This window comes from Sorex fumeus, unplaced genomic scaffold, assembly GCF_029834395.1.
Source record: "Sorex fumeus unplaced genomic scaffold, SorFum_2.1 ptg000019l, whole genome shotgun sequence".
NCBI lineage: Eukaryota > Metazoa > Chordata > Mammalia > Eulipotyphla > Soricidae > Sorex > Sorex fumeus.
In genome coordinates, this window is record NW_026606076.1 from 33,648,217 (window position 1) to 33,671,294 (window position 23,078).

The window sequence follows — 23,078 nt, forward strand, 5'->3', positions numbered from 1 at the left end:
AATGATAGGAGAGATTCAGAAACTAAGTGAATCACGTGGCTTAGAAAGCGGTCAGGGGTAGCCCAGAAGGGGACTCAGGAATTGGTGATGACTGGGAAGACATTTGTGTATGCAAAAATTCCTGTTTCTGTATTTGTGTGTGTTCAGCGCAAACGGTGCTCTCCAGTTATTCCTTGAGAGCTATGCGCAGCAACTCTTCAAACAGTGCTCAAAGTCTACATAGCAGTGATTCTACATGGATCAGACAAATGAATAGAAAGTCCCTTAACTGCTGTGCAGCTAAATAATCTTTTAATATTTTAGTACTTGATGATTTATTAAGATATAATTCTTCAAAATTTGAACCAGTGGGAAAGAATAACTGTACAGTAGTAGTACAGGAGAAAGCCTCTTTTTCAGACATGTTGATCTATTGATCTGTTGTTTGGCTATGATGATTTGGTGCTTGTTACCGTAAGAATATGAAATTAATTTAGATTACAAGTTTACTTTTTAGCGGAGTTATTAAAAAACATACTCAATTTCTTGTAACCATTCCACTAGGGTGCCAGATCGTCACAGAGTGCAAATAGGAAAAATAGGTTAGGGTCCCCCCAAAGTGAGGTAGTAAACATCAATAGCTGATTTATTTCTGTATTCGCTTTTCTTTGCTTCGGTAAATATGCTTGCCTCACTATGCTTAGATAAATTTACAGGGTACCAGGATGTGGGTCTGGTGAATTTAATTTTGTGGGTGCTTATGAAATGGACAGGTGAGTCAGGATGTGCTTTTTTCTAACGAACAGACTGTGCTTCTCTTGGGAGGCTGCTGCTTTGCCTGGCGGAACAGCCTATAACCTGGTGTGAACAAACACTCCAAATTTTGGAGTTCATTCGAGATTTGATGGGGTGGGGGCCCAACATCCCAAATCCCTGGGATGTCCGCAGAAAGCCTTCAAAGGACTTGTTAGTACTGGCGATCTTCTCTCTGGTCCCGAGAGTCAGCTGTGGGGTGATGTAGAAGGCTGGGCGCAGCACAACCTCCCCTATCTTTAACTTCCCCTATCTTCCCACTACCACACTGTCCTCCCATTGTTCATCGATTTGCTCGAGCAGGCCCAATAGTGTTTCCATCGTGATACTTGTTGTTACTGTCTTTGGCATATGTAATATGCCACGGGGAGCTTGCCAGGCTTTTCCGTGTGAGTGAGATACTCTCGGTAGCTTGCCAGGCTCTCCGAGAGGGGTGGAGGAATCGAACTTGGAGCAGCCTCAAGGGCCACGTGCAAGGCAAACGCCCTACCCACTGTGCTATCACTCCAGACCAACTACTACACTGTTCTGTTGAAAATATAGCTCTAAACATTTTAGGTTTAACACTGGTATGTCCATTCTCCCTTGTGACAGGGAGTTTAAGTTTTATTGGATTACACCCATACAATGCTCCTGAGGCACTCCCATTCCTCTATTTCTTGGAATATAGCTCTAAACACTTTAGGTTTAACATTGGTATGTCCTTACTCCCTTGCCAGAGAAAGCTTAGGCTTACCGCAGTGCACCTGAGGCACTCCCATTCTTCTATGTTTCTCTGTAACCTCCCTCTCTGTGCTTTGCTTTCCCAACTGGTCTGTCACATATTTCTCCTAATCAGACTCTGTTAAATTGTAAGGTCTGAATTCTCAGAAATCTGAGTGAAAAACTGATTTTCTCTTCTCCTTATGTCCTTGGCATAATTATTTTAGAGCAACACCCTTGTTGTATAGACATAGGAAGATAGTAAATACTCTGACATTGTAACTTGGGAGTTAATTGACACCAAATAATACTTCACACCTGGGCATCTGCTTTCTCAATCTAAGCCTCAGTTGCCCTTAGTCTCTAGCACCCCAAAGGCAGTATCATGATGAGGGACTGGATGGACTCACGGCTAGCTGTGACGTACCCTGGCATCAAAATGGGCTAGACCAAAATGCCATATGAGTTAAGAGCATGGTCATGGACAAATTCTGTCATGATCCAAAGAGTAACAACTAGATTGGTACCATGCTAGGGTTAATAAAGACTAATCTGGCCTGAGCACTGTAATCTGAGATCTATAGTAAGATGTCCCCAGCTTAATGTATCTATTACTGTGTCCATATTAAATAACTACTAATTTTATTAGGGAGTAGAATTAAGATGAATGTTTATATGGTTCCTGAACTAAGGGAAAGAAAAACGCACCCATAGATGGCATTTCACCTTTAGGTGGGTCTTCTTTTTTTTTTAATTTTTTTTTATGTAGGAGTACTGCTATTTATTCAGCCACTGATTAGCTGACTGAATTGTGCATGAACTCCACCTTACTTTTTTCATATTTTATAATTTTATTTATTGAATCACCGTGAGAATAGTTACAAAGATTTCGGGTCTAAGTCTCGGTCATACAATGAAAATACCCGTACCTTCACCAGTGCCCATTCTCCACTACCAAAAACCCCAGTATCCCCCATCCCACACCCTCCCCCTTCCTGTGGGGCAGATGATTTCCACATTACTCACTCTCTACTTTGATCACACTTAATATTTTGACACCAGACCCACCATTATTATTTGAGATTTTACACCAACACTCAGATCTGCTGAAAAGGCAACAGTAGACAATTTGTGTTCTATTGCTGGTTATGAATAACATATGATGTCGTGTGGCTGCAGTAGGGCCATGTGATTTTGAAATTCTGCAATTTTAACACTTAAATCTGGAGGGATTTCTGCCAAAAGCCACTGGGTTTCGAGATTTGCTCCTGAGTCTCTGGGATCTTGGCTGTTGAGCAGCTTGATCAGGAGCCAGAGAGGCCGTTCGTGGGTGATGACTTGGGGTCTCATTGGGATGGGAAGGCCAGGACTGGCTCCACCTCCATCCTGTGAGGCCCAACAAGATTCGTCACTGCGTCTCAAACCTGACTGTCCAATGGCCTCTGGAGGATGACGGCCACGGAGCCACCAGGGGGAAGCAGGTGGAGGGAAAACACCCTTTCCCCCCTGGGGTGGCCCGGCGACAATAACCTACTGCCGGGTCTGGACGCTTTTCTGCCAAAAGCTGCTGGGTTTCAAGATTTGTTTCTGAGTCTCTGGGATTATGGCCATTAAGCAGTTGAATCAGGAACCGGAGAGGCCATGCCTCCAATTATATAGGTGAGCTGGAGGTGGTTTGTGGGTGTGTTTCCCACATACCTAACTTTTGGCCGTTTACTTTCTTGGTAAACTTTGCCCCATGTTTTTGGGGTCTGGCCAATGGGGTCTGGCCAAAGGCACAGCAGCAATTTGGGGGTATCTGGAAGTCTCAAGGTGCCATCAGGCTGCTGATGCACTCGCCTCACAGGTACAGATTGACCTGCTGGCGGCTCCATACCCCCAAGGTGGGTCTTCTTGCTGAAAGAGTTTGTCCTAGAAGAAGTTTCCTCTGAGAGAGGGACCATACATCCATTGATTGTATGACCTCGCCTATGTGTAATTGCTACCCCAACTCCCTCATGATTTGGGGGATAATTAATGCTATAAGAGTTGGCAAGGGAAAAAAATCAAGAAAGAATCTGAGAGGGAAAATCCAAGAGAAATGAAGGAGATTCATGGAAGGAGAATCAGAGGAGAACTGAGAGGAGATTGGAAGAAACTGCAATTGATACCAACCAGCCTGGCCCTCATTCCTTCCGTCATCCACCCATGGCCGTCAGCTGGCGAAGGGTGGGGAAAGCAGCCTGAGACCATCAAATTCAGGCGGCGGTGGGGGGGGAGGGGAGAAGAGAGAGAGAGGAGAGAGAGAGGGGGCTTCATATTCATTTTTGGTAAACACAGCATGAACTGACAAAAGAATTCTTTGAAACAATTACCATTTGTGTTTGCTTTCAGTAGAAGAAAAAATTAAAGTACTTTATTGATATGAAAAATATCAATGCTTGCTCCACTGATCTATCCCGCTGGGTATAATGATATTCATTTTTGAATGCGTGAATCTTACCAGCTCACGCATACTCAGTGACCCTATTCCCAAGTCAGATTGCAGCTATGCCAAATCCTGAGGCTGTGATTTGAGTTCTTAAATAAATCACAGCAAGTCAGGTAAGAATTAGTCGAATGACTCTTGGGTGAACAGGCCGAGCAGGTAGATGACATCCCTGTGGTTCTCACAGTCCAAACAGGCCCAGAGCAAAGGGACGATCCTTTGGGATTATTGCTGGGAGGAGCCTGGCAATCACACACTAGCCTTTTGGCTTTTCTATTTTAGTAGAACCAGAGATATTTGAGGATCCTATGGGAACTGCAACTCAAACCCTGTGCAAGACAAGCACCCTCCCCACTATACTATGACTTCAGCACAAACTAGCTTTTTATGGGCTCACTCAATGACTTTTTAACATAAAACCGAAAGAATATTTCATAGTGGGTCAGACAGAGAATAGCAGGTAGGGCACCTGCCTTGCATAAGGCTGACAGGGGCAGGATTCTAAGCACTGCCCAAAGGAACCCCTGAGCACCGCCAGGAATAAACCCCTTGGCAACATCAGACCCCAAACCGATACAAAACAAAATGTCTTCGTATAATCAAAAAACATGCAAATGACCTGATGGCAAAGACAAGCTTAGTGACAGAGAGGGCGGGGTGCAAGGTGGTTCTGCTGCTCCTGAAAAGGGCACCCCAACAATACAGGCTGTGCAGCCAGGCTGATAAGGGAAAGGGGTACAAAGGATCCTGAATCTCATGAACACATGACTAATGAATAAGACTGGAATGAGCCAAGAAAGCAAAGCACAGGATCACCCCAGGTGAGTGAAGGGTTGTGTGAGTAGAGCACAGATGCCTGCATCCAGGAGCCCGAGGCCCCCTGGGGTCAGCAGCATGTTTCACACACACTCAGGGCACACCCACGATGCCCGGAGCTGAGCCTGGGAGGGTCCTCAGACACTCAGCTGCATACACGCCTCTCCTCCCCGGCCTCAGGGCTCCTCCTACCATCCAGGGGATTACAGCTGGCTTCACCCTAGAATACCCTGAAACCCACAGAATCAATTTAGAGATTAGTGACAATGAAAAGGTGAGAGTCCTAGCCCATGTGTCCCTGATATAACCAGCCAAGTTACTGAAAGTACGCAAACAACACAATCTTCACTTTTGCTGCCTTGCACGCATCTGGTCCAATTCAATCCCCGGATCCCATATGATCCCCCAAGCAAACACCAAGACTGATAAGTGAGTGCAGAACCCAGAGTCACCCCGAAGTATCATGGCGTGGCTGAAGAATGAAACTAAAGAAAACAAAATTGGACGCATACAAAATATAATGTTAGGTCCTTGAGAAAATTTTATTTGGGAGAGTTTTGAATTATTGAGTAAATAATGTATTATAAAGGTAACTTTAAAAGTATTGTGTATTTGTTTTGTTTTGTTTTGCTTTTTGGGTCACAGCCGGCGATGCATAGGGGTTACCCCTGGTTCTGCACTCAGGAATTGCTCGTGGCAGTGCTCAGGGGACCACATGGGATGCTGGGAATCGAACCCGGGTCAGCCGCGTGCAAGGCAAACGCCCTACCCTTTGTGCTATTGCTCCAGTCCCCTGCCTTTTCTAAATAATTCAAGCACACCAGCAGTGATCCCTAGGCAAAGCTCCTATTCACCAAAAAGTCAAATATATTCCTTCCAGTATCTTACTTTACCAGTGTTACACAAAACAACAGCGAGGGAAGCCTGCTAAGGGAGAGATGAAATGAGAAAGGTGCTTTGCTCCTTAACATATTCCTACATACTCTTTTTTTTTCTTTTTGGGTCACACCTGGCGATGCTCAGGGTCTCCTCCTGGTTCTGCACTCAGAAATTAATCTTGCAGTTGCCAGTTGCTCGGGGGACCATATGGGAAGCTGGGAATCAAACACGGGTAGGCCACATGCAAGGCAAATGCCTTACCTGCTGTGCCCAATCAAAATAATCAATCAAAATAATCAAAATAAATCGCTCCAGCCCAATCAAAATAAATCTTCTATTTTATTTTTTTTGGAGGCCACACAGCTGATGCTAAGTGGTAATTCCTGGCTCTCCACTCAAAAATCAATCCAGGTTGTTGCTAGCAGGATGGAACCTCGGTCTGCAATGTGGAAAACAAGGGCTTTCAGTGCTTTGATGTAGGTCCCTCACCCCAAGACCTGCAGTCCCCCTGCTCAACCCTGCTCCCACACGCCTCTGCCTATAGCTGACCTGGAGGCGATTGTGGCTGCAGGGCCCCCCCCCAGGTCATGCACTCACACCCATGCACCCTGAACCCTGGTACAGCCCCCATCATACCCCTCAAAGCTGTGCCCCCGAGAGCCCCCACCGCTCCCCAGGAACCACCTGGATATCAGGGAACAAGTGTAAAAATGTGTGAAAGCGCTCCCCAAGCTGGAGCAGGTAACCCTCTTATAGTACAGAGACTGGGAAGTTTGGGGTGCTCACAGGAGGCCTTGTCTCCTGCCACAAAATTGGCCTTCACAGTCAGCTTTCCAAGAAGATACTCTACTGTGTCCTTTATCCACAAGAACAATGACTGCTGGGCCCTGTGTCCAGGACACCAGCAACTGGAGGGTCCTGAGTTCACTCTCACTGAGCGCAGAGTCAGTAGTAAACCAAAACATCCAACAAGGACAATGATGGAAATCCCCCCAAATTTATATTAAGCTAAAAACAAAGGGAAAGACGGAGGGTAGCAGGTATTACAGCAGGTGGGGCAATGGTCTTGCCAATGGTCAGACCAGGTATGATCCCCGACAACCCCATACTGTCCACCACCAGCCAGGCATGATCCCTGAGTGCAGAGACCAGGAACAAACCCTGAGTCCTGCTGGTTTGGCCCCCCAAAAATTTTTAAAAAACCTAAAAGGGTCCAATGAAGGCAGGGCGACAATGCAAAGGATTCAGAAACATGTTTTGCATGCAGGAACCTCTGATTTGATGCTGGGCGACACCTGATCACCGAAGATCACTTCAAGTCACCCCAAGCACTGAGAATAAGAGAAGATGAGGGGATGAGGCGCTAAGAAATAAATGATCTTAGGGGCTGTAATGACAGAATAGCGGGCACGGCTTGCATGCAAACCACCAGAGTTCGAATCTCAGTATCCCATATGGTCACTGAGCACTGCCACGAGTAAATACTGAGGGAAGAGCCAGGAGTAATCCCTGAACACCACTGAGTGTGGCCCAACAACCAAAAAATAAATGAATGGAATTTAAAAGTTACAAATGAAAGAAAATAAAAATTCCTAGTGTGTCCCCGAAACAATACCAAGAGCAAAAGCAAAACACCCAAGTTAAATGTGGAAAGAGAAGTAAATTTATTTCGTTTGTTTTGAGTCACATACACAGCAATGTATAGGGTATATTCATGGCTCTGGGCTGAGGAAATACTCCTGGCCATGCCTGGGCTCCATATTGGATGTCAAGTATCAAACTAGTAGTGATTCCTGAGTGCAGAACTTGAAGTCACCATGTGCATTTCCAGCTGGACCCCAAAATGAAACAAAGTAAAAAAAAAATAAGTTGGACTCATAATAAATAAGGCCCACAACTGGGGAGATACTCCAGCAAATTGAGGCTCACCTGTTCCTTGCACATACTTAGCATTCTCGTCCCCGTCCATTCCTCTGGGGTGAAGCTCATGGCCACATAGGGAAGATCACCATGTCCTGACCGACATACACAGGGGACAGGAGTGAGGCCATCCCACCCCATTCTATGGTGTAGGGCCTGACCACAGCTCCCTCAGGCATAAGACAGCGAGGTGGGAAGAATGAAGAATTGCCTGATTTTTGATTCACAATAATTTTCGGCAACATTATGGTTGATCTCTGCCATAAACCCCTTCAAAACAGGGCCTCTGGGCCAAGCCAGAATCAGAGCAAAGACTGAGACAATGGTGAAACTTGGCAGTCCAAAGTGAGGGGTGGTGACATATGTATGTATTTAATTTACTAAAGAGAAAAATCCCCAACTACTAATAAAATTTTAGGATTAAAATTGATAAGAAAACAAACTTGCAATATCAATCGATGTAGTAATAAATTTATGTGAACATTGTTATATTTGATTGCAGGTTTTTAAGACTCGAAGAATCTTTGAAGCTTTTTGTTGCTTCAATAGGTTTTTACATATTGATTTTTAATTTTTCTTTAGTCAGCTTCCTATTGACTTTCATTACCAAAACCCATTATTTACAAGTTAACATACACGTGAAGTCCAAATGCTGGGACACTGCTAAAGCCGAAGCCCGGGTGATAATCAGCAAGAACCTTTCCCTTATTGTACTGATGTCACTGGAAGCTTGTAACCTGCTACCTGGATTACTTCCTTCTTGGCTGCACTCCTGCAGCCCCCTAACACTCCTGGTCCAAACAAAACTTGTCTTCTCTAGGGGCACTCCTCTGAATGTGGGAATAGTTATTAGGGATCACTCATCCAGTGTGCATTTTATGATGTCTACAAGGCTTGAGACGTATGCAAAGGCCTTCCCACATTAACAAACATAAGATTTCTCTCCAGTATATGTTTTGATATGGCAAGTAAGCGCCATGGGTTGAGTGAAGGTCTTGCATTTTTCTTACATATTTAAGACTTCTCTCTACTATGACTTTTATTATTTTTTTTACTTTTTCTTTCATAATTTTTCTTCTTATATTTATTTATTGAATCAATGTGGGAAAAGTTACTAAGCTTTCAGGTTTGTCTCGGTCATACAATGATCAAACACCTTTCCCTTCACCAGAACTCATTTTTCACCACTAAGAACCCCAATATACCCCCCTCCCAACCCTCCCAATGACTGTGAGGCAAGAATTTCTACTTACCTCTTCTCCACATTGATTACATTCATTATTTCGACAAAAGATGCACCATTATTGTTTAGAACCCCCCCCCAACAATCAGAATTGTTGAAAAGGCACTGTGAAATACTTTGTTTTCTATCGCTGGTTATGAGAATCATATAATGCCATGGGGCCACGATTATGTATTTCTCCAAAGAGCCAGATGATTACGAGATTGGTTTCTGTGCATTCGATGTTATGGCTGTGCAGGAGAGCCACTCATTGGGGGCAACTAGTGACCTCGTTAGGGCGTGAAGGATGAGCCGGTACCAACCCCCTTCCCATGAGACTACAGTTGCCCTTTCACCGCCGGCACATACTTGGCTTTCCAATAAGCTCTGAGACGGCGGCCACATTATATGGGATCCAGATGCATTTCTGCGAAAAGCCACTAGGTTTCGAGATTTGTTTCTGAGTCTCTGGGATCATGGCCGTTAATAAGCTTGATCAGGAGCAGGAGAGGCCATTTGTATGCAGCGACTCGGGGTCTCGCTTGGATGGGGAGGAAAGGGCCAGTTCCAATCCCATCTGGTGAAGCCCCGTGTGTCTCATCACTGCAGGCCCAAACCTGACTGTCCAGTGGCCTCTGGAGGATGGCGGTCACCAGGCTGCCAAGGGGAACAGACAAAGGCATGAATCCTATTCCCACCTGGAGTGGCCCAGCACCAGTAACCAATTGCAGGAACAGGATGCATTTCTGCCAAAAGTCTTTGGGTTCCGAGATTGGTTTCTGAGTCTCTGGGATCAGGGCCATTAAGTAGTTCAATTAGGAATCAGAGAGGCCATGTCTCCAATTATATAGCTGAGCTGGAGGTGGTTTGTGCATGTGTCTCCCACATACCAAACTTTTGGCCGTTTACTTTCTTGGTAAACTTTGCCCCAAGTTTTTGGGGTCTGGCCAAAGGCACTGCAGCAATTTTGGGGTATCTGAAAGTAAGACAATGCCATCAGGCTGCTGATGCACTCACCTCACAGGTACAGATTGACCTGCTGGCGGCATGATAGCCCTCTACTATGACTTTTAAAATGCATAGTAAGGCTACAGGGTAGAGCGAAGACGTTCCCACATGTCAGACATTTATATGGTTTCTTTCCAGTGTGATTGTTTTCTGTGTTTAGTAAAACACCAAGCTTGAATGAAAGCCTTCCCACAGTTCTTATATATGTAGAGTCTGTCTCCACGACAAATTTTCCTATGATTATAAGGCTTGAGGGCATAATGTAGGACTTTCCGCATCATTTACACATGTAAGTTATATGTAATAAGGAGGAGTAACTGAATGGGTTCCCACAGTCCTAACAAATATAATGGATTCCCCGAATTCATCTCAAAGATGGTAAAAGTGATTCAATCCTAAGGTTCTCTGCCCCAAATCCCTGGGACAGGCACATGCCCAGAACTGCACACACAGCATCATCTGAACATGAGACTGTGTGACTGAGCAGGTGAGGCTCTCAGAGCAGGAAGGACAAAATAGGAGAAACACATGTCCTGGGGTCTGAGACATTTGTAACCATCAGGGTACATACATAAGTAGCACACCTGGATTCCCCTGATGCCTGTCAGAGGTGAATCTGGAGCACAGAGCCAAGAGGAAGCCCTGAGTATCTACAGTGAAGCACAAAAATAAACATGAAAGAAAACAAAGCAGCAGGATGGAGTAACAGAACAGTGGGTCTGGGACAGCATTAAGGGCTGGTAATAACGCCATCCCTTATAGTTCCTCAATAACTGGGAGATGGAAATCCTTCATACAGAATCAGAAATAACCCTAGAATCACTGGGTATGTCCCCTCCCCTTAAACATCTTCCAAAAACAAACAAACAAATAAGTCTAATCAGCGTTGGACCCCTGGCACCCTATACAGTTGGTACCCCAGTCTTGAAAGGAATGATCCTTGAGCACCACTAATAGCACAGCGGTAGGGTGTTTGCCTTGCACGCAGCCAACATGGCCGACTCGAGTTCGATTCCTCCGCCCCTCTCGGAGAGCCCGGCAAGCTACCGAGAGTATCTCGCCCGCACAGCAGAGCCTTGCAAGCCACCCGTTATGTATTCGATATGCCAAACACAGTAACAACAAAATCTCCAATGGAGACGTTACTGGGCCCACTCGAGCAAATCGGTGATCAACGTGAGGGCCTTTACTTTATTCAAATCAACAAAAAAATAAAACAGTGGCCTAAATCAGAGCTGATCAATCAGGTCAGGAGCCGGATCCCCAGGCTCCTTCCTAAAACAATCAGAGACGATCAGCCTGGGAAGCTTGTGCTACATGTCACTGCACTGCGTTGTCTTCTCACTCTCCTGCCTGAAGATGGTGAGGCAGAGGCCATCTCACCATTTCCTGCCTGTTTTTCCTGTGGACCAACAGGAGGCTCCATGCAAGTACCTGAGCCGTGGGCACCAGAGAGGAGCACAACCAGCCCCGGCCCCAACCTGACCAGAAGTCCCTGCATTGGAGCCAGAAAGGTAGTGACCAGCTGGATGTTTGGACACTGGCTCACAGAAACATCCATGGCGAGACACTAACAGATGTTCCTGTCTCTCAGGGGAGAGAGAAATGGTTTGTGACCCAGCTGCTGTCAGGACAGGAGTGGTTGAGGCCTACAGGGGAGGAAACCCCGGTGCTGCCCAAGCCCGGGATTCTACCTAGGGAACCACACAGGAAGGTCCTAAAGGCCAGAGACTAACTCTGAGGCCAGGAGCTCTCACGTAGCTGCAGCCCCTGCAGGCCCCAGTGACCACAGCGCCATTATTGGCTCTGCCGTGGGGCCAGTCACAGGGACTTGGGGTGGACAAAACTTCAGCTGCCCTCTTGCAGAGTGGATAGGACACGGGCCTGGGAGCTCTCTTTCAGGAACCAAGGTCACTTCTGGGCTTGAGTAGGCCCCAGGCAGTCCCAGCTCTGACTCTCTGGACCTGGACCCATCCTGGTCTTGATTTACTGTAATCCCCAATCAGCACATGAGCCTCATCCAGCACTTGCTCCTATTTTGCAGGAATAGCTCTGAAAACCATGTAAAAAGTGTGTTGTACCACAAAACTATCCAAATAACTAGGGTGTTTACTATGACCCATGATGTTATGTGTGTCTAACAACAGGAATTTCTAGAGTGAATCTACTTTGAAACCTTGAATATTATATCTTGGGGCCTGGAGTGGTAATACAGTGGATAAGACATTCAGCTTGCACTTGGCTGACCCAGGTTCAATATACTAGAATATATATGGGCCCCTGATCCTTGTAGGAAATGATCCTTGACTTCAGAGGCAGGAATAAGCCACAGACAATGAATGGTGATTACCAAAAATACTGCAACTTCAAAAGGTAACTATAATGAAACAAGAGAATAACAACAAAAAATACCCAAGTGTCAATTCTGAGGCATACACACCAGGTCGCCAGATGTGAAGAATAGTGAGTTGGTAGGTCACATGGCAACACGTTCAATGTTCTGTCTCTGCAAAGAAATACAGACACAGGGACCACAACAACTGATGGCCAATGGATAGTGCATAGTCAATCTTTAATTCAGAACCGAATAGCATACTTATAGAACATCCGAGGGGTTCTGAGGTACAGAACTTCACGTATTGTGATTTACCATTTACAGAGGTCAAGCGTTTCAACAGAGATAATTCTTTGCGGGGGAATTAACTCAAGGAGACGTTCTGCGGGAGACTTTGCTGAGAAATTCGCTCATGGGCTATATGCATCTGTGTTGCTTTTCTCCTTCCCTGCTCGTACATACTAAACAATTAAGTTTACTTATTAATATTTGAAATTATCAATACACACAGTAGAGAAACATCCCAAAACTTACTTCTCTGGGGTCCAGGAGCTAAGGTTAAAAGCTGGCTGGGATCCAGCTTTCTGGGGTTAGCGACTACAGCAACTGAAGCCTGAGTAAAGTAATTATGATTGATGGCCAGCAGTATATATATTTTAGAGTCAATTAACTCATAAATATTAAGAGCTTATCATGAATGGTTTTTCTGTTTTGAAGCAAAGAACATTGCTCTATAGTGATAGATTATAGATTATACAGGTTACAGCGGAAAGGGAAATGCAAATAAATGACTGCAGATACAAAGTCTAGAGTCACCAGAAGGTTTGACTTTATGATTTAAGGATAGATTAGGAGTGCTCATAAGAGCACTATAACCATCTTTGGGGGGAGCAAAAGTGGAAATTTACTGATCAAACCTAATACACGTAGGGTAAAGACAAATTCTAGAGTGAAACATTTAAAGTGGATGCTTAAGCCACTTTTTCTGTATTTTTCTTTTCTGCAGAAATTCATGTTTTCTCGTGAATACTACTCTTCTCTCTCAATGCTCTCATATTCTCTCTGTGTGTATGTGTCTGTGTGCATGCACATGTTTCAATTTGAGACCACAACTGGCAGTGCTCAGGGATTTGCAGCTCTGGGATCAGGGTTCAGTCCTAGTGGGGCTCAGGGACTATATGGATTACTAGACATAGAGAGACCTGGGTTGGCTGCTTGCAAGGAAAGTACCCTACTTGCTGTACTATTGCTCTGGCCCTTTCTAAGTGAATTATTTCCACCACATCAAGAGTGACCCTGAACAAAGATTCTCCAACAACACCCCCCGCCCCGAAAATCAACTATTTCTCTTAAAAAAGGAAAACAAAACTTTACCCCCAGTACTCACAATAGCTGGGGGTCATCTGGTCAGGGAGAAATTACATGTGTGGGGTGCTTTGCAACTGGACCTTAGGATGGAGAAATTCTTTACCTAGGGAAAAATACAAAAGCTGGGACCAGAGACAGTAAGTGGGTACGAACTTGCCTTGCATGAAGCCAACTGAAATCAATTCCCAGCATCCCTTATGGTACCCTTGTACCACGAGCAGGAATTCCCGACTGCAGAGCTGAAAGTAAACCCTGACCTCCACCAGATGTGGTACAAGAGCCAAACCAAAATGATAATAATGAAAAAGTTTCATTTGCAAACACCACCCACCTGCAAGGACTGAGACACTGGGTGGCCCCACCGCATTAGGACAGTCAAACAAAGGACAGAGGACGACTGGGTCCCCTGCTGCAGTGGGACGGGGGCCCCACCCTTCTAAGTGAACCTGAAGGTGCCACACTAAGGATGCCAGAGCCAAATGCTCCGGACAGGGCCAAGCAAAGTCCGGTGCTGGAGGTTCGGGAGGGCTAAGCCCCGCCCTCTGCAAATCCCGCAGCCACAGGCCCACTGGACTCTGACCCTTCCAGGAGCTGGAGGAGATCTTGGCCAAGGGGAACCCCAGGATCACTTGTTCACACCTGCGACCCCTGCGCCTGTCACAGCCCCCACTGCACCGCCCAAAGCCTCTGAGTCCCCTGAAAGCTTTCGCTTTACCTCATCTCAGGAACTGCCTGGACATCCTGAACAGAGGAAAACAAGCATGAAAGCACCCCCCAAGTTGGCGCAGCCCCACCACTCACAGTGCCAAGACACGGGGTGCTCACCTGAGGCCACTTGCGTTCTACCACAAAATTGGTCTCACAGTTTCCCCATCATGCCAGGCGCCAGTTTCTCCTCTACCCAGGAGACCAATGGCGGCCAGAGCCAGGCAACCACAACAAGAACAGAAAGGATTTCTGAAGGGCCCGTCTATGACATCATTTCTGCTTCTGCCAGGAGCCTTAAAGGGCCATGGTCCAGATGCAGAGACCCTCTGTGCCCACCCAGGTGAATTCGTGCTGCAAGGGGGATGGACTGAATAAAGGAGTGGAGAGGTAGCTGCTAAAGTGTTTGCTCATACAGTGGGGGTCTGGGGATAAGGGGAAGACCCCTGATCCTGCACTGGTCAGTCTTAACATTGAAACAATGCTCTCACACACAATCCATCAGGAAAAACACATGTGGGTTGATTCAAGGACAAACAGGCAGGTTGGTACAAAGCACCTGACATTGAGTTGCGCGAGGAAGTCATCAAGAAGGGGTGAAAGCAGTGGAAATGGCAGCCTTCTATGATCCTCAGATTCCTCCTTGGAGCACAAAAAATTCCCTAGAGACCCAGCCAGGGGCCTCAAGAGTTCCTGAGTACCAGTACCTCCTGCAGGCAGGTAGCAGTGCTGCCCCTGGGAACTACAGCCTGGAATGTTGCTCTGCCATGGGGAAAGTCACTGGGGCGTTAGGTAGACAAACTTTCAGCCACTCTCTTGCAGGGTGGACAAGGATATGCGCCTGTGTACTCTGTCCAGGGGAACAAGGTCACTTCTGGGTCCAGATAAGCCTGAGGCACAGCCATGCTCTGTCCTGCTGGACCTGGGCTCATCTGAGTCCTGATTTACTCTAATCCTGCATCAGCACATCTGCATGAATCTCATCCTATGCTCGCTCCTGTTGTGCAGGAATATATTTGAAAACGATGCAATCACCCAGGTTTATAGAAAATAAATCCATATATCCAAGACATTTATTTACTAAGGACCATAATATGAACTGTGCCTGTCATTTGGAACTTCTCAAGACTACTTATACTGTAAATATTCTATTTTGGGGGCGGAGTGGTCTTAATCTCAGCTGACCCAAGGACGATACTTGGCCACGCTGGTCCCTGGCTGCAGTGATCCCTGAGCTGAGTCAGAAGTAAGGGCAGAGCACTACAGGGAGTGGCCAAAACTACAGCAACAACAGGACAACTGTAAAGAAGCAAAACAAACAAACAAACAAAAATCATGTGCAAAGTTAAACTAGAGAGGAACATTTAAATAGTAAAAGAGTGGTTTCTTAAAACTCTTTTTTCTGGCAGTTCCATAGTTTCCCAGAATCCTTATTATTCTCTTTTTCTTGCAATCACGTTTTCCAGTGTATGCAAGTGTGTATGTGTGTGTGTGTGTGTTTCTTTGATCCAGAACAAGCATTGCTCAGGGGGTATTCCTAAGTGCACTCAGGGTTTCACTCTTGGAAGCTTTGGGGATCACTAGGATGCAGGTGACCGAACCCAAATTGACTGTGTGCAAGGCAAGTATTTGCTGTACTTTCGCTCTGACCTTTCCTACATAAATTTCTTCCAAAAGTACCAGGAGTCCTGTACAAAGTCCCCCCTCCCCCCACACAAATAAACAAGTATCTTCCTTCAAAAAAAGGGGGGGATTTAAAAATGACAACAAAAATCTTTACTCTCAGTATTTATCCCAATAGCCACGGGTCACCCGCTCAGGAAGAGATGAAGAGTGGAGGGTGCTTTGCAACTTGACATGAGGGAGATGACACTCGTGATCTGAAAAAAAAAAAACACCAATATTGTGGTTGGACAGACAATGAAGTCTGTAGGGCACTTGCCTTGAGTTCGTAAATTCTCCCCGTACCTATGTCTCGCAGCAACACCAGCAGGAATCATACCTGAGCCCAGAGCCAGAGGAAGCCCTGAGCATCTCTGGGGATGCCCCCTCCCCCCAACACCCCACAAAACAACCCCCAAACCAAAAAGAGCCCCAAGAGAACATGTTCACTGGCAAACCCAGCCACCTGCAGGTCCACTGCCCCCGAATGTCACAGACCAACACGGCGGCGATGAAAGTGATGTACAGCAAGGGGACCCTTGCCATCGGGGGGCAAAGGGGGCTTCGGCTCTGCCCTTCAAATCTGGAGGTTCTACAGCTACGAGATAAGGGCCAAAGGTTACAATATGGGACTGCCAGGAGGGTCGGGACAGCCAAGACCCCCGCCCTGTGCAGGTTCCGCACCCCTGTGCTCACCCTCAAGCTCAGCCCCGTCCCCCACCCGCCGCTGCCCCATCATGGAGATGGAGGCCATTATGGCCTCATCGGCCTACAGGGACCACACACTCACACCCGCAACACTGCGCCCCAGTACAGCCCCCACCGCGCCCCCCAAAGCTCCGCATCCCCCCTAAAGCCTCCGCCACAACTCAGGAACACCTAGAAGTCGAGGAATATGTGAGAAACCAGCGCAGAAGCGTCCCCCATGCTAACGCATTGCTCACAGTGCAGAGATGGAGAGTTGCCCCTCTCCTGCCCCAAAATCCGCCTTTAAGAACCGCTTCCAGCCAGTTCCAGGCCATCCTTCACCCAGGTAACAATAGTGAGACTGACTGAACCATCTCTGTCAGCAAGAGCACAGGCACCTGGAAGGCCCTGTCTGTGATGTCACTTCCGTTTCCACCCGCATCCTTAAAGGGCCAGCTCCAGGTGCAGAGAGATCCTTTCGGGACACCCAGGGGATCCTGTGCGGCCTAAGAAGGTTCGAATCCCATCATCCCATATGGTCCCCGAAGAACCGCTAGGAATAATTACTCAGTGCATAGCCAGAAGTACCCTCTGTGCATCGCCGGATGTGACCCAAAAGGCCAAAAAAAAAAAAAAGAATAGAATAAAATTTGAGATAACAAATTTGCAATATTAATATCAATAGGTGGAGAAAACAAATTCATGTGAACATTGTTATATCTGGTTTTAGGGATTGTCTCATTAATTTTTAAAAGCTTTTGTTGCTTCAAGAGCTTTTTCCTTTTATATTTGGTACTTATTTAGTCACATTCCTCCTGGATTCCATAACCAAGACTGTTATTTACAAGTTAACACACTGTGAAGTTTAAATGCCGGGACACTGGCATAACTATAGCCCTGGTGATATTCACCGGGTACCTTTCCCTTATAGGATAATGTCACGGGAAGCTTGTCATGCTGGATTCTTAGCTTCTGGGCTGCACTTTTGTAGCCCCCTCCTAACCCTCCTGGTCTAAATAAAACTCGCCTTCCCTAGGGGGATTGTTCTAAACTTGGGGACAGTTCTTTGGGGTCAACTCATCCCATGTGCATTTTACAAAGACTACAAAGGCTAGAGAGGCACACAAAGGCCTTCCTACATTTACAAACATGATTTTTCCCTCCAGTTTGTTTTTTCCTATGGATCTTAAGAGTTGAGGGTTGAGTGAAGGCCTTCGCACATTCCTGACATATGTCAGACTTCTCTCCACTATGAATTTTCCTATGCATACTAAGGCTTGAATGTAGAGCAAAAGTCTTTTTAACATGTATGGGGTTTCTCTCTGGTATGAAATTTTCTGTTTAGTAAGACATCAATTTTGAATGAAGGCCTTCCCACAGACCTTCCATATGTAAGCTGTCTGCCATATGAATTTTTCTGTGATCAATAAGGCTTGAGGACATAATGTAGGCCTTCCTGCTTGCTTACATACATAATGTTTCTTTCCAGTATGAATGTTCTTATATGTAATAAGGAGTGAGAGGTAAGTGAATGCCTTCCAACAGTCTATATATATATATATATATATATAAAATGATTCTTTTCAGTGTGCATTTTCCTGTGCTTAGTAAGTTCTGAGTACAAAGTAAAGGTCTTCCCACAGTCCTTACATGAGTAAGGTTTCTCTTCTGCATGAATTTTCTATGCACAGAAACCCCTGAGAAGGAAATAAAGGTCTTCAAACATTCCTTATCCTTACATGAATAAGATTTCTCTAAATGAATTTTCCTATGGTTACTAAGTCTTGAGGTCTTCTCATATTCCTTGGATGAATAGCGTTTTCTCTTCTGTATGAATTCTCCTATGTATAATCAGGTATGAGGATCGATCTAAGCCTTCCCACATTTTTTACATGTTTACAATTTCTCTCCTGTGTGGATATTCAGGTGATGACACTTGTGTGGAGGCTGACTCAAATTGTGTCCATGCTGCTAACAGCCCTGGGATTTTTCCAATCTGAAGAATTCCTGCCTGTCTCAGAATCCCCACAGTGATGCATGCACTACTGCTCACTCAAGACTGTCACGGTGCACAGGATCAGAGACATTCCGCTGAGGCTGGTTGCTTCCCTAGAGAACAGCAGAGGAGGTTTACAATTATTTCTTGATTTCTTGAGGGTCTCCATGTCAAAAAAAGTCAAACCCTGCAGGTTTAATGTCTAACATTTCCACCATGGAAATACAATTATTGACACATATATGGCTTTTCCTGGAATGACCAAATAGTTTTGCAAGAAGTTCATGCAAAATTGACAGAAGTGTTGTTATTAACATGTGTCCATTTTTTTCTCAACTCAACGAAGAACACATTAAGTGGAAATTATTTCTATACAGAAAAAGGAAGCACCAGTTTCAAGCAAAAAAATACACCCAAGTCTGGGTTCGGTTGTAGCTCAGTACAGAGCTCGGGATGCAAGGCTGCGTCCCCACAAAGCTGAGAATGCAGGGGCCATTGAAATTATCTAACCTAATTGAATCAATGTCAGGATCAATGAGGAATTGGGTTTTTTTATGTTTATATGTTGGGACTCTGTCACATGAAACAGTGCTCATAGTGCATTGCAACTGGCACTTAGGAAGCAGAAATTCTTTTTTTTTAATTTTTTAAATTTTTAAATTTTTTTATAATTTATTTATTTATTGAATCACTGTGGGAAAAGTTACAGAGCTTTCAGGTTTAGGTTTCAGTCATGTAAATATCAAACATATTTCCCTTTACCAATACTTATTTTTACCCGCAAACCCAAATAGAACCCCACCTCCCAACCCTCCCAATTCCTGTGAGGCAGATGAGTTCTAGTTAACACTCTATCTACTATATTTATTGTTAAAATAAAAGATGCACCATTATTATTTAGAGTTTACAACCCCCCACAAATCAGACATGCTGAAAAAGCATTGTGAAATGATTTGATTTCTACAGCTGGGTTTAAGAATTAAATGATGTCATGCGGCCACAATAGTGGCCGCGCGGTTTTGGATTTCTGCTATTTTACTTATTAACCTTGGAAGTATTTCTATTAAAAGTTAGATAGTTAAGAGATTGGTTTCTGTGCTCTGGATTCATGGCCGTGCCGGAGAGCCTCTCGTGGGGGGCAACTGGTGACCTCGGTTGGGCGTGAAGGACGGACCGGAACGCCCCCTTCCCATGAGGTCCCTGCCGCCCCCACCCCCGGCTCAAACCTGCTGTCCACAAGGCTCCCGTGCGGCCGCCATCTTTCTTTCCAGAGGTCAGGGCGAATGGGGCAACACCCTTTCCCTTCTGGGCAGGCATGCTGGCCCGGTTTAACACATAGTCCATTCGCTTTTCTGCTCCATGCATTTGGCTTTCTGCACTAAGTCCTTGTGCTTCTGGGGACGTGGCCATGCCGGAGAGCCGGGAAGCAGAAATTCTTGACCTAGAAAATAAGACAAAAAAGTTGGGACGGGAGACAGTAAAGCGGGTAAGGGAATTTGCCTTGCACGTTGCCAACCCAGATCAATCCCTGGCATCCTATATGATCCCCGAGTACCATCAACAGTAATTCTCAACTGCAGAGCCAAAAGTAAACCATGAGCATCTCCAGATATGGTACACAAGCCAAACCAAAAAAATAATGAAGGGGCTGGAGGAAATGCAGAGACGGCACAGCATTTACTTTGCATGTGGCTGACCCAGATTTAATTCCCAGTATCCCATCTGCTCCCCTGAGCATCGCCAGGAGTAATTCCTGAGTGCAGAGACAGAAGTAACCCCTATACATCGCTGAGTGTGATCTAAAACGAAAAAAAATAAATAAAGTCGGCTGGAGCGATAGCACAGCGGTCGGGCATTTGCCTTGCATGCAGCCAACATGTTGAACCTGAGTTCTATTCCTCTGCCCCTCTAGGAGAGCCTGGCAAGCTACCAAGAGTATCTCGCCCGCACGGTAGAGCCTAGCAAGTTACATGTTATGTATTCGATATGCCAAACACAGTAACAACAAAGTCTCCAATGAAGTCATTACTGGTCCCGCTCGAGCAAATCAATGAACAACGGGAGAACAGCAAAGAAAGAAAGAAAGAAAGAAAGAAAGAAAGAAAGAAAGAAAGAGAGAGAGAAAAGAAAAGAAAAAGTTTCAACTTCCAAAACCTCACCCATTCACAGGGAATGAGCCACTAGGTGGCCGTTTCACACCACAACAGCCAATCAAAGCTCAGAGGAGAAATGGGTTTCCTGCTGCAAGGGGGGGGGGGGGATAGGGCTGCCCTTTGAAGTGAATCTGAAGTGAAGCCAGGGCAAAAGTCTCTGGAAAGAGGCAAGCTCATCCCAGTGCTGGCAGGTTTGAGAGGGCTAAGACCCGCCCTGTGCAGGTCCCTCAGCCCAGCACCCACCCACCTCTGAGCCCTTCCAGAGCGGGAGGTGATCCAATGATCATTTGCTTACACGTGCGAACCCTGCACCACGGAACAGCCCCCGCTCCACTGCCCAAAGCCTCTGGTCCCCCTAAAGCCTTTGACATACCTCAGGAACTGCCTGGATGTCAGGAACGAGTGAAAAACAAGGGAGAAAGCGCCCCCAAGCTGGCCCAGCTCTGCCACTCACAGTGCCGGTGACTGGGAGGCCGCTAGTATCCTGCCACAAAATCGGCCTCCACAGTCCCCATCAAAGGAGCCGCCAATTCTTCCTCTAACCACGAGACCAATGGCAGCCTGAGCCAGGCAACCACAACTAGAAAAGAAAGGATGCTGAAACTACCAGTTCTGTGATGTCACTTCCGCACCTGCCAGGATCCTTAAAGGGCCATTGTCTAGATGCAGATACCCTCTGTCCCCATCCAGGTAAATTAGTGCTTTAAGGGGGCTGGACTGGATATAGTAGTGGAGAGGCAGCTGCTGGAGTGGTGGGTCACACAGTGGGGAGCTGGGGTAAGGACAAGAGCCCTGATCCTGTACCAGTTAGTCAAACATTGAAACAATGCTCTCACAAATAGTCCATCAGGAAAAAAAATATGTGGGTTGATTCAAGGTCAAACAGGCAGGTTGGTACAAGGCACCTGACACTGAGTTTAGTGAGAAAGTAAACATGATGGGGTGAAAGCAGTGACTCTGAAGCCAACCCTGGAGATGCAGAGAAGAACTGGCCTAGCACTAGCCCAGAAAACTGGACAGACCCTGGAAAGGGGCTAAACCTATTAAGACCATAAGAGAGCACTGTCCAGCCAACATGCTAACTCTTGAAAACGCCTGACCAGTGGAATCTTGCCTACAAGAAAAAACACAGGAGGCAGTTTCAGAAACACACCTTCAAATCCAGAGTATGAAAAAGAGAGGTAGAACAGTGGGGTGGGTGCTTGCCTTGTATGTGGTCAATCTGGGTACAATTTCTCATAATTCCAAATGGTCCCCTGAGCACTGTCAAAGCGAAAATCAAGGACTAAGCTCTGCGCACTGCCAGGTGTGTACCACCAACAAACATAGTGATAGCACAGTGGGTAGAGCATTTCCCTTGCAAACGGCCAACATAGTGTACCCGAGTTCGATTTCTCCGCCCCTCTCGTAGAGCCAGGCAAGCTACTGAGAATATCTCGCCTGAACAGCAAAGCCTAACAAGCTACCTGTGGAGTATTCGATATGCCAAACACAGTAACAAGAAGTCTGAAAATGTGACTTTACTGGGCCTGCTAGAGCAAAATACATGAAAAACGGGAGGACAGTTTGGTTTTTGACATATATATATATATATATATATATATAATATGGAGTATTCGTATAATACATAATGAATATCATAGAAATTACATATATATAAATTTATATCTATGTACATGTATGTACACATAAAAACCTAGAGTATATTCTGAACCTAAGAATGGAGGATAATAGGCAGCAAACCATTCCGGTCACTTTGGAGCCTTTTATGGCCTTTAAACAGATCTGAATCCTTTTTATCATTGGAGTGACTGTGAGACTGATGGAAGTTTCCTAATTCCAAATAGAATGCTTATTTTATTTCTCTGATATTATTGAACGGACGGGTGGGATCCAGGAACCTGACCAACCTTGTGAGTAATCACAGGAAAATGGAAGGGCCTGCTGGGATGTGGGAAGCCTGGGGAGTGTTGGGATGTGGGGAACTGACCCATATTCCCAACATTTGTCAGATATTTGAATCAGGGGGCCCCTTCCAACCTTTCAAACGTCTTTCTACACACAGTAAAGTTCATTTAAACTGTTTCGAGTAGGGGCCAAAGAGACAGGACAGCAGGGACGAAGTTTCTCTTGAATTACCTTTAAGAGGGTCTCAGAGCACCACCAGGAGTAATCCATGAGTATTTCTAGGTGTGACTCAAAAAGACGGTGCATGCCCAGAACTGCAAACAGAGAAGCGAGTGAATGCCGGACTGTGTGACCGAGCAGGCAAGGCTCTCCAGAGCAGAAAGGACAAAATAGGGGAAACACATGTCCTGGGATCTGAGCCACCATAGCTACTAGGGTGAAAACAGGGCCAGCATACC

At 45.8% G+C, this 23,078-nt stretch overlaps 1 protein-coding gene across 1 annotated transcript in view; it reads right to left on the reverse strand.

The window, feature by feature from the left end:
* Positions 1–14,368: 14,368 nt before the first annotated feature.
* Positions 14,369–23,078, reverse strand: part of LOC130022188 (zinc finger protein 383-like) — a 36,400-nt gene continuing 27,690 nt past the window's right edge. Inside the window, exons 3-4 of the mRNA XM_056112951.1 lie at positions 16,573–16,645; positions 14,369–14,406 (exon numbers count right to left, since the gene is read on the reverse strand). Coding sequence (XP_055968926.1) covers positions 14,369–14,406; positions 16,573–16,645 — 111 coding nt within the window. The remainder of the gene's footprint in view (positions 14,407–16,572; positions 16,646–23,078) is intronic.